The 14,862-nt window shown below is 41.1% G+C and overlaps 1 protein-coding gene across 1 annotated transcript in view; it reads right to left on the bottom strand.

Annotated features, from left to right (window-relative positions):
* Positions 1-4,565: 4,565 nt before the first annotated feature.
* Positions 4,566-14,862, bottom strand: part of polrmt (polymerase (RNA) mitochondrial (DNA directed)) — a 46,376-nt gene continuing 36,079 nt past the window's right edge. Inside the window, exons 17-21 of the mRNA XM_041935421.1 lie at positions 13,371-13,469; positions 12,899-12,971; positions 10,906-10,997; positions 7,934-8,007; positions 4,566-5,399 (exon numbers count right to left, since the gene is read on the bottom strand). Coding sequence (XP_041791355.1) covers positions 5,350-5,399; positions 7,934-8,007; positions 10,906-10,997; positions 12,899-12,971; positions 13,371-13,469 — 388 coding nt within the window. The 3' untranslated portion in view covers positions 4,566-5,349. The remainder of the gene's footprint in view (positions 5,400-7,933; positions 8,008-10,905; positions 10,998-12,898; positions 12,972-13,370; positions 13,470-14,862) is intronic.

Genomic DNA, 14,862 nt, shown 5'->3' with positions numbered 1-14,862 from the left:
GCCGCTCACGACGCCGCGGGGCAGGAGACAGGCCGGGACGGCCCGGGAGCCTGGCGAGGAAATCAAAGTGCTCTCAGTGAGAGTGAGTGGTCCGGCTATCAGAGAGCGGCTTCCAGCTCTGGCATGCCAGGCAGATAGCGACCAACACTTCCACAGTGTCCACTTTCTGACGATCCTGTGGCTGGAATAAAGGACTCGCTGAAAGCCCGGCACTGCTGTCTAGATGTGATACGCTTTCTTCTGAAGGTGTGGTGTCATTCAGTCACATGCTATCACATCAGCAAACATTTAATTCAAATGTAATTTAAATGTAAAGCAGGCCATAGTCCAGACTAATGTGTCTGCCATGATGAGTATTCATCACATTTTGGATTTTGAAAGGAACATTTTCTATCAGCTAATGCAATCATGGCTGTCCACTGTCTTCAACAGCGTATGTCTCTTTCTGGTCATGGTGAGCTGCAGTCTATCCCAGCATGCTTTGGGTGTGAGACGGGGAAGCACCCGCCAACAGCTCCCTGCTAAATCACGAGGCTAACACAGATAGAGGGACACTTCACACTGATGAGAACTTTCAAGCCTCCGCTCGTCTCGCATCTAGTTGGACTGTGGGCTGAAAGCAGATCAGCAACAAGTTCACACAGAAACACAATGATCTGACGCTGGCTGTTAATGAAATAATCTAAACTGAAGGCACGCTTACTACATTTTTTCAAAGCTTTCAGCTGCATCTCAGAGTCTTCGTCAGCAGATCACTATCTGTTAAAATTAACACAACAGTAATAAAGAATTTTAGTTCAGAGCACCTCAAAGAATCTTATATTGTAGCGTGTTATTAGAGCATTATTGCATTGTACTAACAGTTAGCCATCTTAACATATAAACACCCTGTCTAAATGTGGCTGCCTTAAATGTTATGATGACTGAACTTAAATTAGATGCACGTCCAGAGACTTTTAACTGTGCTGCTCAGGATTTAAGGTCTCAATCGATCAATAAGCACAGCTATGGTTACATGTTCAGTTGCAAAGTGCTGTAAAACAAGGAAACTTATATAGAGGCTTCAGCCGGGCAAGAAGATTAAACATGTGGGCTCAAAGGGAAATTTTTTTTATGCAGAGATGTCAGAACTCCATCATCTTAGCACAATATATTTCCGTAACACAGACTCATCATCAACAAGATGTGTTAACCTCTGGAGAGGACCCGTAATGGAAGCTATCTGAATATTTCCTGCTTCAAGCTGTGTTCCATTACTGCAGGCAGGGCCGGTGCGGCTCTCTGATCTAACAGCAGACAACCTTGGAATCACCCCAGAGAAACTGAGACCCAGCAAGCTCCACGGCAACTGCAATTTGCTGTAAGGACATCTTCAATATCCTGTTTACTCCCAAAGTCAACAGTAGTTTACGAAAAAATACTAACGACGTCTCAACAAAAACGGACTTTAGGTGTGCATGTTGAACTCTCTGCACTGACCCTGCAGCATGTTCTGCCATATGAAGTGTTGTAGCAGCAGCATTTTAAAGCTAATTCATAGCCGTGCCTCTGGCATGAGTCCCAGCTATTGATTGAGCCACTTATACCCTCAGCATCCACCAATCCACCCATCCGCTCATGACCACTCCTTGGTGTTGAGCTCAGGTCATGTTGTGCAGTGCAGCCGCGTGCCAGAAGCTAAGCTGTGAAATGTAATATGTGTTAAGTATGTGAGATCCTGAGAGCACTTTACAGGAGAGGGCTCCGTCCTTGAGAAGTAGCCTCGAAGAGACAAAAGGAGAGGACGTCTGCTGGAAGGAGACCTCAGCTCAGTCTGCTTTAGCATTTAGATGGCAGTAGGTTCAGTGCAAAGGACACTGTGTGTTAGTTTATTAACTGAGACCTGAGATTATCTCAAGAATATTATCTGAACGTACAGACTGTGATGTAAATGCAAACAAAATGTCAGCCTCCACCACAAAATCCACAGAGGACGACTGCAGCCTGCACTCTTAAAGAATCCAACATGTTGGGACATATGCTAATTTTCTTTCTTGCTGAGTTACGTAAGATCGATCAATCATTCTCACATCTACAGTCAATATGAAGCTACTACCAGCAGCCGGTTAGCTTAGCTTAGCATTAACCCTTTAAACTAAGAAAAAACAGTCTATATACATATATATACGTATATATATACATATATACGTATATATATGTGTACACATATATACGTATATATGTATGTATACATATATACATATATACGTATATATATATATATATATACACATATATACATATATATACATATATATATATTTACTTTAAGTTGGTAAATTTCTTGTATTAGCATCGCTACCTTATTACTAAATAACAAATAGGCATGTTTTTAGGCAGTAAAAAAATCATACTTACAAATTTATTTAATGATAACTATTAAATGGAATAATGTATCATATATTAAACAATGAATGATGAGTTTATTTATTTCAATGCAAACAATCAATTTTAATTACAGGATGGCATGGTATATATATACATATATACGTATATATATATACGTATATATGTATATATATATAAATATATATATACGTATACGTGTGTATATATATGTATATATATACGTATATATGTGTATACATATATACATATATATGCATATATGTATGTATACATATATACGTATATATATATATACACATATATATACATATATACATATATATATATTTACTTTAAGTTGGTAAATTTCTTGTATTAGCATCGCTACCTTATTACTAAATAACAAATAGGCATGTTTTTAGGCAGTAAAAAAATCATACTTACAAATTTATTTAATGATAACTATTAAATGGAATAATGTATCATATATTAAACAATGAATGATGAGTTTATTTATTTCAATGCAAACAATCAATTTTAATTACCTTAGCTTTGCTTCTTTTACCATAAAAAGACAAACCACTTGGCAGAGCATGTTTTTAGAAAATGATTTCAGTCTTATAAATTTTATCTTTTGTTTTATCAAGTTACATAATTCTGTTCAGTGATTAAGATATCTGGAATGATAATTTATATTAAAAAATTTGCTTACCTTCGAAAATTTCACCTCGAGTCCTCATGTCTTGAGTGACTTCTTTGTTAGTTGCTGTAAGCATACGAAAAGCATACGATTTCAATATACAGTGTTATCTAGTGGACATATTATTTATATTGCATAACATAATTAAACTGAACGGTAAAATGGTTCAATTGGTTGAATCAATTAGTACATTTTTAATAAGATGTAGTGAATCAAAATGTGTCCTACCAAACCGTTGAGTAGAGCATCAAAGAGCTAAATGCCTGCAAACAACAAGGTTTCAAACTGCAAAATTTCAGGGTGAAATCAAACCGTCTGTCAGAGTAACTGTTCCACAAAGCGCAACGGTTTGCAGGCAGTAATGAGAGAATAATCACAGGACTCACTGAAACAGGTGGTACAGCTTTTGAATAGACTGGGAACTTTAGCGACTGTGTTAAAACTAAATAACTTTTAGTTCGCCCAGCCAGGCTGGCCCAGCTTTCAAGTAAAGCCATCTATAGTAGCTCACAAATTTGTGTTTTTTTTCCTATGATGGCGACAGCATCATCCAATCATAGCGAACCCTTTAAAGTCTGCCTCATACCCTCACTCTAATGGTTTTGGGCTGACCTCAAGAAGGTTCGCAATGATTGGATGAACGTGACTTAATGTCGTTGTCCTAGGAAACAAAATCAAGGGGTTACCAGGGAACCAGCAAAGAATCCAGGAAGTTACTTAGTTACTTATGAAGTTACTCAGCATACATCCTGCCATCAATCTGCTTTTGTTCGAAATGTCTGTAAACATGAAAGGAAAACTTGGGTTATACCTTCAGTTCTAGTCAAATAAAAGTTGAGAAACACAAAATATTCACATACCCTGCGTGTGAATGTACCTGTCATTTGGCAACATTAATATCAGGCCCTCACAGAGCACAGTAAGAATGAAAAACACAGATTTCACTGCAAAATCAAGTCATTTGGTGGTCACTCATTTTTACCAAAACAATTAAATAACTGATCGAGTCACAGGTCGCATCTCATGCACATCAGAAAATATGACGGGCATCTCCAAGTGCATGCTGCCGTGCAAATCATCTGAAAACCTACAGTCTAATCAGCACACTATTCATGCCCCCTCGAAGATTATTTCCATTTCATTACATTGTCACTCAGCCAGCTTTGTTTGTCTGAGCCTACATTTCCCTTTGAACATCAACGGCACCTTTTGTCTGAAACTGCTGTAACGTTTCCAAGCAATGATCAGATAGCACTTCTGCTATTTTTACTTCTAGATGCGGCACTGGCCCAGAAAAATAAGATCTGAGTTGATTAGCAAAGCCTGCAAACCCTTTGTGGTGCATCGAAAAGGAGGCCTTCATCTCGTGATACACAATAGAATTGAAATATGCAGATATAACTAAATAACGGGCTGTCTCATTCATCCCACTCAAGCACACTAAGAATACCAGAAATTTCTTTGAACCACTGAATGAATAAGGAGACATTTTCAGGAATACATTTATTTTAGAGCAATTGTCAAGTGCTTAGTCATTCCAAGAAGGTGAGAATCAAGAGGACACTGGCACACAGTGCTGTCAAAGAGCCTCCACATTTCTCTTCCTCTGAGAGTCCTGCAGTACACCTTTCATTTCCTCTCAAAATTCTCCTCTTCTTCAGGAAAACGTTTCAACGTTTCAACGGTGTGTCAGAGAGTCATCCTGCCATCCAGTCGGCGACGGGATCGATGATTAGGTGAGACAGTCGCAGCGGCAGGTCGGCGCTCTGTGGAGGTATTCACAGCACGAAAACGCTCACACACCACCAGTCACTGGCAATTAGAGTCTGGGGGGGAAAGTTTTTGCGTTCTTGTCGAGAGTGTCGCTGAGTGATGAACAGACACAGCTCGGTAAGGCTCATGTACACACACACTCACACACACTCACACTCACACACACTCACACACACCCGAATATATCCATTACAAGAGATACTTTGCTCTGATTGAAGTCTTAACATTTCCATCTGATGATGATGATTCCCTCATCTTTCGCCTGGATGAGTATCCCCCCACCTCCCCTCCTTCCATCAGCCCACTAGTCAGTTAATCAGGCGGGTTCACTGTAGTCCAGTAACTCCAGCAGCTCCAGCCGGGCTGTGGACCAGGAGGCAGGCAGGGCACGGCTGGATCAATGTCCTGATGTCTGAGGGAGTCGGTTGAGGCCCAGGGGCCTGCAGCCTCCCTGCTGCACCATGTCAATTCCACTCATCTCCCTCCGCTGGGTCGCCCTCGTGAGCCTCTCAGCTGAAGAAGTAAGTGGATTCTTTCACCTGCTGGAGATCAAAATCACCTGGAGAGGCAAGAGGCGAAGTATGAAGTGTTAGAGAGCAGGTCTAAGTCCGTTGATAGTAGTTACAGAGAGTGAAATACATGCACTGCAACTTTAACTACAGTATAAACCAAACTTAAAATTACCACATATGATTACAAGATAGGTACTCTAACACAGCTTTGAATTTGACACAAACCAGGCAGCTAGCATTAGCAAAAACACCATGAAAACAGACGTGATTGGGACTGTTCTATAGTACAAATAATGGAAAAATAAATTCTGTTGACCTAGCTTTCTGGGAGTATCTTCAAGGCACAATGTCATGTCATGTGTTCAATAATTAATCAATGGAATAATCAAATGGTTAAGATTACACTGCTGGCTCTGTGAGAGTATACAAGCTAAATGCTAAGGTCAGCATGCTAACACGCTCATGTTTGGCACGAAACGCAAAGCACAGCTGTGGCTAAAGTCATAAATCAAAGCATTGGACACATTGAAATTTTGACTGAAGCTATTGCTAGACCTGTGGATGGACCACCACGGTTATTTTAATTCATCCTGACAGGGATGGTTGTCCCCGACCAAGAATATGCACTTTGTATTTTGCACGCTTTTAATTTATGGGAGCCCTTGAAAATAAGATGGCAACTCTAAAGAGGTTTGTTTATGTTGATAACTAATGAATGTGGACAATTTGCATGGTGATTAATCTTTTTTCTGTCCTTAATACGATTAATGATCAATTAAGGAAGCTGTTAATAATTTCAGGATGTGGTTTGTTCTGGAGGTATCTTGAGTTATGATCTTCATGTGAGGGAGAAAAGAGGTGTTGTTCTTTCGTTTGTTTTTTTTTTGTCGGACAAACTCAGGAACTTTCATTTCTAAATTAGATACAACTTATCAGTTTTCCTGGGCACGAGCATGTTTTCTATGAACTTTAAAACACCCCTTGAATTACTACAAAGAGCTCTGGATGAGACCCTGTCCTGCATTCTGTGCGTTGCCTTGTGTGCTCTTTGCCTCCCTGACAGCTGCATAGACCAGCAGGAGCTGCAGCTTGATTTATTGAGGAAAGGCCATAAAAAGCTTAAGAATGCAAAAACTTAATGTAGCTAGAAAGTGATGTTGACATGAACGCTTAAGATAAAATATAAACTACGTAAAGATTTAGGTATATTAACACAAAGACCTAACTGATATAAACTCTTGAAACCGTTTCAGCTCATTAATGTTAATCCTCACAGTAAGGAGCTCTAAACCTCGACTCCACACAGTTTATCTTTGTAGTTTATGATCTATTGAATAGTTACTGTGTATGTCATTGTGGTGACCGACAGACAGGCTGTCTTCATGACGGCACAGCATCATGTACCATGTAAAATTGAAAAGACATGTTTCTTGACAACCACTTACAGCGCCTCGAGTCTTACAAACTTGCAGCTTTAGTGGTGTGAAATGACGGCAAAGTAAAAATGTCAGTGTTTAAAAGAGAAAACACATGAGCTCGCTGAATAACTTAAAGCATTTACTATTCGAACAGACGGCGACTGTATCATCATCAAAGTCGGCTTCTAGCTGTTCAAACATTAGTGTCTTTGCACAGTAATGGCTCCAAGTTGCTCAGCGTGCTCTCTGGCCTTCTTTCCCCCCTCGTCTCTGTGGTCATAGACGCACCTGATTTGTCTGATCTCCTGCTGGATTACCCACAATGAAACCAGATTCACCTTAATAATAAGTTCAGCATCCTTCATAGTGAAGATTATAATGGATTTTAGTCCACATCCATTGAGTCTCATATTGAACAATGAACACAATGGACATTCAGGAACACACACACCCACACCCACACCCACACACGCACACACACACACACACCCCTCTCAGGAGCACACCTGACTGAACTCAGCCACATAAGCTGATTATGCAGAGGAGGGACACAATTAACAGTAATCAATTTATACAACCCAGCTGTCAGTACCAAGCACACAGTAAGTGTACAGATGGAGATGGAGTGACGGGTTACATAACAGCAAAGCCTCCGTCCACCTGACTGACAGGTGATGCCTCCGTAGCTCCACTCTGGACTACAACAGACGAACGCTCGCAGTGCCGTCAAAGGCAAACAGAGGAATCTGGACCTGCTCGTGGTCGAACAGGCAGGCATGAATCCACCACTTATGACATAAGCTGAAAATTGAATTTTAGCTGAACTCAGTGGCTTTTCCTGTTTGAATCAGCAGGCTGAATACCACATCTGTGCAACACAGACTGCTGGCCAACTGAGTACAGACAATGGGATAACTATATAAACAAACGGCAACAACAGTTAGCAATTAGAAAACATGAGGGAAGATATAGGATTGTGTGGGAACACAATCTAATAACATTCCTGCCATTCCTGTTAACCTCAAACGGAGCTTCAGGATATAAAAGTCCTCTGCAATCCAATTAGAAAGAAAAAAAAGAGCATAGAAACAGCTCCCTGTATGTTGGCTCACTCCCACAATAACCGAGCCTTAGCGAGGCCAGACAGCTGCACGCAAACCGACCTGTCTGGGGCACTTTGGCCAGCAGCAGCATCAGCCTCCTGTACTCCTGGTACTTCTTGTTCTTGGCCTCGGTCCTGCCACAAAAGAGGAGAGGTAAAAAAACAAAAAAGTTGAGTAACTCTGAGAAAGAACATGTTTGTGTGTCTGATAATAGAAGTATGAAATGTGTCAAAGGCCACTGCACACTTTTTGAGCTGTCTGAGAAGTTTCCGCCTGCAATCAAGTGTATTCAGCGGCTCTGCTGCCTGATGGTCCCACATTTTTTTAAACCTCTGCAGACTGCACAAACCTGGATGTCACATTTGAGTTGTTGAGGTTACGTGGGAGTTGTTTATTAGACCAAACAGTGACACTGTGACACTCAAAAGAGTCTCAGTTAATCTTTCATTGCCCACTGTACTGCCTACTACAGACTGGTAGCTTTGCCACAGTTGAAAAACAAATAAAAGAACATACAATTTTTTTTGGTTGTCATTTTTAAAAAGAGTGCCCTGTTGTAAAATAAATAAATAAATAAAAACTCAAGGTACAGTGCATGGCAGAGTATACTAAGCTAAACCCCTAAATGCACCAGTACGTAATTTCTGCCACTAGGGGTGTCTTGATTAAAACGCTGTGTGATGTCCTCGTGAAGTAGCGTGGGATTATGGTGATGAAAATCTACCTGATGTGACTCAGGCAGATGAGCTAATGGGTATTAGTTTTATTCATGTTATGCTCAGTCACGTTCGACGACTTCCTTCGTCACTCTCGAAAGTATCAATGACGTTACAGCAATTAGAGGGGGTAAAGGGGATATGACGCCATTGACAGGCAACCAAATAAAACTACCTCGGATAAAATCACGTATTTCTTTGTGTTGAACATTACTGAAAACATTTGGGATCATGTAAGTACACAAATCAGCAAATAACATAGCATAGGTCTGATTGTTTTTAGACATTTTAATATGGAAATGTTACTTATTTATAGGAGTCTGTGCCATGCTAGCAGCTCTTTGAGTACAATGTTTTGAGCTAAATGCTAATTTTAGCATGTTAATGAAGTCACACTGACAATGCTAATAAGGCCATGATGCAGGTGTGTTTGCCATGGTAACCAACTCACTTTAGTGTATTAGCCTGCTAACATGTGCTAACTAGCCCTAAATACCTCGTACAGCTCAGACTGAAGGGAATGAGATTAGTTTTGCAGGTATTTAGTCATAAACCAAAATATAGGACAAATCAGATTTTTAACCTGAGGATGGATGAAGTTAAGGGATCACCAAAGTTATTATAATTCATCCTCAAGGAAACATGAATGTCCATGAATGTTTTTTTTTTATTTAATATTAAATAGTTGTAGAGATATTTCACTCCTAAAACTACTACTACGTTAACATCATGGTGGGGAGTAAACGAAAAGTCAGGGGATCACCCGAGTCAGTGGGCTTTATCCTCTGGGAACCATGAACGTCTGAACAAATTTCATGGCAATCCATCAGTTAATGGTTGAGATGTTTCAGTGTGGACTACAGTGGTGGACAGACTGAAAGACGTTCTGGCTGTCACAATGAAATAAATGTTGAAGTTTAAAAAGCTAAATACATTTGGTTAAACATACGCAGCGGTTTGAATCATCATTACATTTAATAAATTCTGGCCTGGTTAAAAGTCTCTTCAGTTACACATTGTGACAAGTGAAGGAAACCAAAAAGTCTTTCTAGTCCCACACGTCTTTCTCTCCGGTGCCCACAAGAATGAATAATGTGTTTGTGAGGCTTAGGGAGCAGTAATGTGTGTGTGAGAGGGAATGAGAGAGACAAAGAGGACGAGGGCTGCTGTGGAGTAAAGGCTGGAGAGAGGGTGTCCAATTATCCCAGAGAGAGAGAAACACGGTCAGATGATGAGCATAACCCAGCCTGAGGCCAGTAAGACAGACAGAGCGAGAGGGGAAAATCATTTTATATCTATTGTCACAGGCAAGTGGAGGAAAAACTCTGCTACGCTAAGATAACTTTTATAATCTCATAACCAATCATGTGTGAGCACCTTCTGTTTGTACTGTTTTATTATGTATGTACATGTGGGAGTTGTGTGTTCAGTGTTTGATGGTTTTTTTTGTCAAAACCATAAAAGTCCATAAAGATAATACGCAGCCTTGCACAAACACACAGAGACAGACAGAGACTGATGGCAGTGATGGTTGTTGAGTAGGAACAATTCAAACAGAAAAAGCGGCTTGGATTGCAGACGCGAGTTAATAAACGTGAAAATATGACCTTGTAACTATTAGATGACATTCTGCTAAAATGCAAATATTGCATCACAATAATTATTTGTACCTGAATAGGAGATGCTGTAAAAAAAAAGATAGCTTTACTTATTTTTATCACCATTAAACTGACAGATCGACCACAGTGTTGCTCCTGAGACTTAGAGGAACTTAATGTTTGTGAGTGTGAACAAAGCAACAACCTCCAGAGCTGAAAAATGAAGCCAACGTGGAAGTGTCAAAAACTGCAGTTCCTGGAATAGCCACTAGAGGTTGGCTCCAAAAGTGAGTCAGTCCCCATAGACGCCCCATATTAAAATGCCCAAATTTACAGCAGAAATAAGCATGTTTACTGCCTGGTACAAAAAATGTTTTGTCTCTATAGGGGAATTTTGAAAACTCACTTATTTAAATTATATTAAGGCTTAACATTATGCAGAATTATGGGCATGGCTGCTTTGACAGTGAGCCACCAGTCTTCATTCTGCCTGCCTCAGCTCCACCCACGCTCCACCTCATTACCCATATTTGTATTAGCCAAGAATTTGGCGAAGTCAGACACTGCCAAGATGGCGAAGGCCAGAGCCACCGTAACCGAGCTTCACAGCGGCTCTTTAAAAACCTTTGGATGACGTCCCGAAGACCATGTCCATGTTTTATACTTTTTACGGTGTGAACAATGAAATGTGTTCCCGCATGCAGGCGTGTAAACTCACGGGATCCTGGTGCAGTATTTCTGTAGCAGGAAGTTGGACAGCTCTTGAAGGATTGGCTGGTTGTGCAGGGCGACAAACTGTTCCCGACAGACCTGACAGGAGGAGAAAGAGGCAGAGGGATGTATACTTTGAGTTAATGCGGTCCAAACACTTGACTGACAGCTCTCCAGACTGATAAAAGATGCAAAGGGAAGGAATAAGGAGGACAGAAAAGGAAGAGAGAGAACAACCATCAGTCTGTCACCAAATCAGGCAAACGGATCATTTTCCAGAGATTGAACAACTCTGCTTAGGCTGTCTTCTCCATTCCTGCTTCAACTGCACTGTGAACTATTTTCTGTCAAATGTGAGTAGAGAGAACTGTATGCTCCAACACAAACAAGGCAGAATGTACGATGTAGTGTGAAGTGCAGATTTGATTTACGTCAACTACGGACGCACTGCAGTATCACCTGGGAAAAGAAGTGCTATTAATTTCTGTGCAGGTTATCAGAATCATCCCTGTGGTATAGAAGGGTTTCCCAGGACGTGTGCTCAGCAGGGGTTAGAACACGTGTTGCCATGATGTGACGTCTGTGCTGTATATGGACATTTTGTGTATTTAGAAATACAGAAACGCAGGCACGGACAACACAGCGTTAGCTCTACAGGTGGCAAGAAGTGAACATTAACAGGAAGCAGAGGTTAGCAAGGGTCACACAAATAACATTCAATCAAGAAATGTCATGTTAGCATACATGCACTTCCTGCTGTACCACTAAATATATGCCAGCTATCTTATATAATGTTATAGCACGTGTGAGTGCAAAATCTCAGATGTTTGCAGTGTATACAGGCAAAGCTTCACTCATCCAGATTTAGTTCATTTCAACCGAAAATCTTCCAAAGCTGTCATTCACCGAGTCCAACACTGAAACTCTGAACACACGTCAAAAACACGCAGTAACAGCAGGAGATGTCGTGCCTAAAAAACAGACGTTTCTTCCTCACCAGTTTCTGTGCAACACTATCCACCCCTTATTAAAATCCAGTCGAGCTAACAGGCAGGTTTTCCTTCTTGGAATATTGAACATCATGCGTTCATTAGTTGTTTGTGAAGTTTAAAGAACAAAAAGAACTCCTCAGATTGATCTTGTCATAAGCTCTCAGTCATTCTGGCTTGTTTTCTGCCCTCATGTGTGCACACACAATGACGTCACTCAGAGCCCGGTCTGTACTGCCAGCCTGGCAGGACGGATCAGTTGCCATTAAGATGAGGACCGTCTTCATTTGCTCAGGTGTTGACTAAGATATTTGACACCCCCCTCTGCTGCTGTGTTCAATCGCCTATGTAATGAGGAAGGCGTTCACTCACACATCAGGAGAATAAATGTACTGAAGGAGAACTGCTTCATTGGTTGTAACTCCTCTGAGATTGGGTGAAGACATAAAACTGCGACTGTGCTCTGAAGCTACATCTACAGAAAATTGGGACGTTATGGTAATTTGGTCCATTTGGTCCAAGCTAGTTTCAGCAGGCAGGGGCAGACAGTCATCTATTAGGCACAGGCTTTGTCTAATGATGCTACCTGGAGCCAGCAGCCTCTAAATGTATGAAACAGTGAAAATATTTGGCTACTGGCAGCACAAAGCTGACCCTTCTACCTGAACAGAAGCCCTGCTGATGCTATGAAATTATTTTTATCACCAGCATCTACTGTAAAAGTAGTAAAATAAGCTGAGTTCTCAGTGCATTCAAAAACATAATAATTCTTCTGTTCTGCAGAAATTAAGCCACAGGTAAGTCTGGGTGTAAAGGCGAGCGCTAGCCAGAGGTATTAAATCACATGAGCCACCTTAAGCTTCAATTAATCAGCAAAAAGGGAGAAATGTAAACCCTGATGATACATAATAAGACAGGTTGAAAGCAGTGCTGAAAGGACGATAAGGACGAGGAATGGTGAAAGAATCTGAACAGGTGGGAGTAAAAAAAGGTTGTACTGTGATTTGATACCTTGTTCATGGTGTCCACAGTGAGGGCGTGGGTCCAGAAACAGTCGTGAACTGAGACGAATGTCAGGCCAGCACTGAGAGGAGAGGAGAGAGATCAAAAGGGTGAAGATGAAAATAAAAGAAAGAGTAGAGACGGTCATTAAAATCTGGCAGACTTGAAAAGCCATGACGGACCTTCTTTCAAAGCCTGTGTGAGTTCCATCATGAATTATCACACCTGTCAAGAGGCCGGTTCTGAGAAATGAGCTTATGTTTCAAGGCATATGGTACAATCCCTATCTGAGCTGATAATTGCATTCAATGAGAACTTAAAAATTAGAGGGTACACACATGAAGAATCAATGCCAGCAGCACATTACAGACTGCTTTCACAAACACGACTGCACAGGCAACAGGAGAAACAAGGAATGCTTTTCTGTCTTTTTTGAGATGTGAAGATATTCACGCTCTCACTCCAGTCTGTTAAATGTTACCTGTAGCAGTAGAGTGCCGTCAGCATCATGTGTGTCGAGTCCAGAGAGTGGATGAAGTTTGGCGGGAAGGCATTCTTCTGTTTAACTGTGTCTGGCCTCCTGAGAATGGACAGAAAACCAAGCATAGACATATAAAAAAACCCCTCCTGAAACATTACCTGTACTTTGATGCTCTCTAAGATAGAGCCAGACGCTTCAGACAAGTCTGACGTGGCCTCATTATGAACCGTGCTGATAACTCCCAGGGGAGACAGCTAGCAAACCCACATTTTGATTCCCTTTCATGTTTGTGCACTGCTCAGAATACAGCACATGCTAGTAAGTGGTGATAACTCGTGGTTGTAGTGAATGCGGCACGATATGAAACACACTGTTGACATCCACCCACGACACCATCATCCGTGTTGTTATAACAGGATGTGAAGGAACAAGTGAAGGACAACGGCCTGATTCTGAACAAAGCTTTTGCTGTCTTAGATCAAAATGCACGGCTCTGACCTGTGACACCGCCCTGTTGGCTACTACAACCCACGAGCCAGTGCTTTAATATGGTTTCATGTGACGAGCCAGGTCAGCTATTGGAATCAGTCCACGTCTGATTCACATATTTTTGTACACACCAAAAATACAACATTAAAAGAAGACAAAAAAAAGAGGAATTTGATATAAAAACATTGGAAAATTGTTATTTCTAACGTATGTTACTTTTTACACTTCAGTTTTTGTACGCATTAAACAAACATGATTTAACTTGTTAATTAGTGCGCTTTAGAGGTGCTGGTTTTTGTTACCTTTGGAAGGCCCGGGCTAGCTGTTTCTCCCTGTTTACAGTCTTTGTGCTAAGCTAAGCTAACTGTCTGTTGGCTGGCTGTATATTGACCATTCAGATGTGAGAGTGGTATCAACATTGTTATCTAACTCAGAGAGAGAATAAGCATGCAAGTAAATGCTGAACTCCTCCTTCAACACGACATTGTTGTGTTAACGTTAACCATTAACATTATTAATTACACTTGTGTTTTTCCTGCTATGACAAGTCAGAATATCGGCTGTGAAAATGTTTATTTGTGTGCACGGATTTCAGCATTAATATTTATTTTCTACTATGTAATCTCTGGGGGGACTCTAACTAGTCAATATGAGAGCATACAAACACAGAAGTGACAAGGTAATATAAATGCAGTGCTGCTGCGGATGATGATGATGATGATGGAACCGGCAGTGAAAAAAGCATCCTGCGAATCTGTATCCCCATGTTCCCATTACCCCGAGCCTGAGCCATTCAAATCCTCTGGGCTGCCACAGACCAGAACGCTCTTCTAATGGGAATGGAGACAGAGCGGAGAAAGCCTGGGCCAAACCCAGAGCTGCGCACACGATGCCTGTCTGTCAGTCTCGTTTTCCTTCCGTCCGTTTTATTTTTGGCTTTGGAAATGTTAGACTTTTATCTGTGCTTTTAGTTCTGCTGTTGTGGGCTCGAGCTGAGCAAAAA

This window comes from Chelmon rostratus, chromosome 4 (assembly GCF_017976325.1).
Source record: "Chelmon rostratus isolate fCheRos1 chromosome 4, fCheRos1.pri, whole genome shotgun sequence".
Taxonomy (NCBI): Eukaryota; Metazoa; Chordata; class Actinopteri; order Chaetodontiformes; family Chaetodontidae; genus Chelmon; species Chelmon rostratus.
The sequence above is the reverse complement of the archived record's forward strand: the minus strand, read 5'-3'. Positions and strand labels throughout refer to the sequence as shown.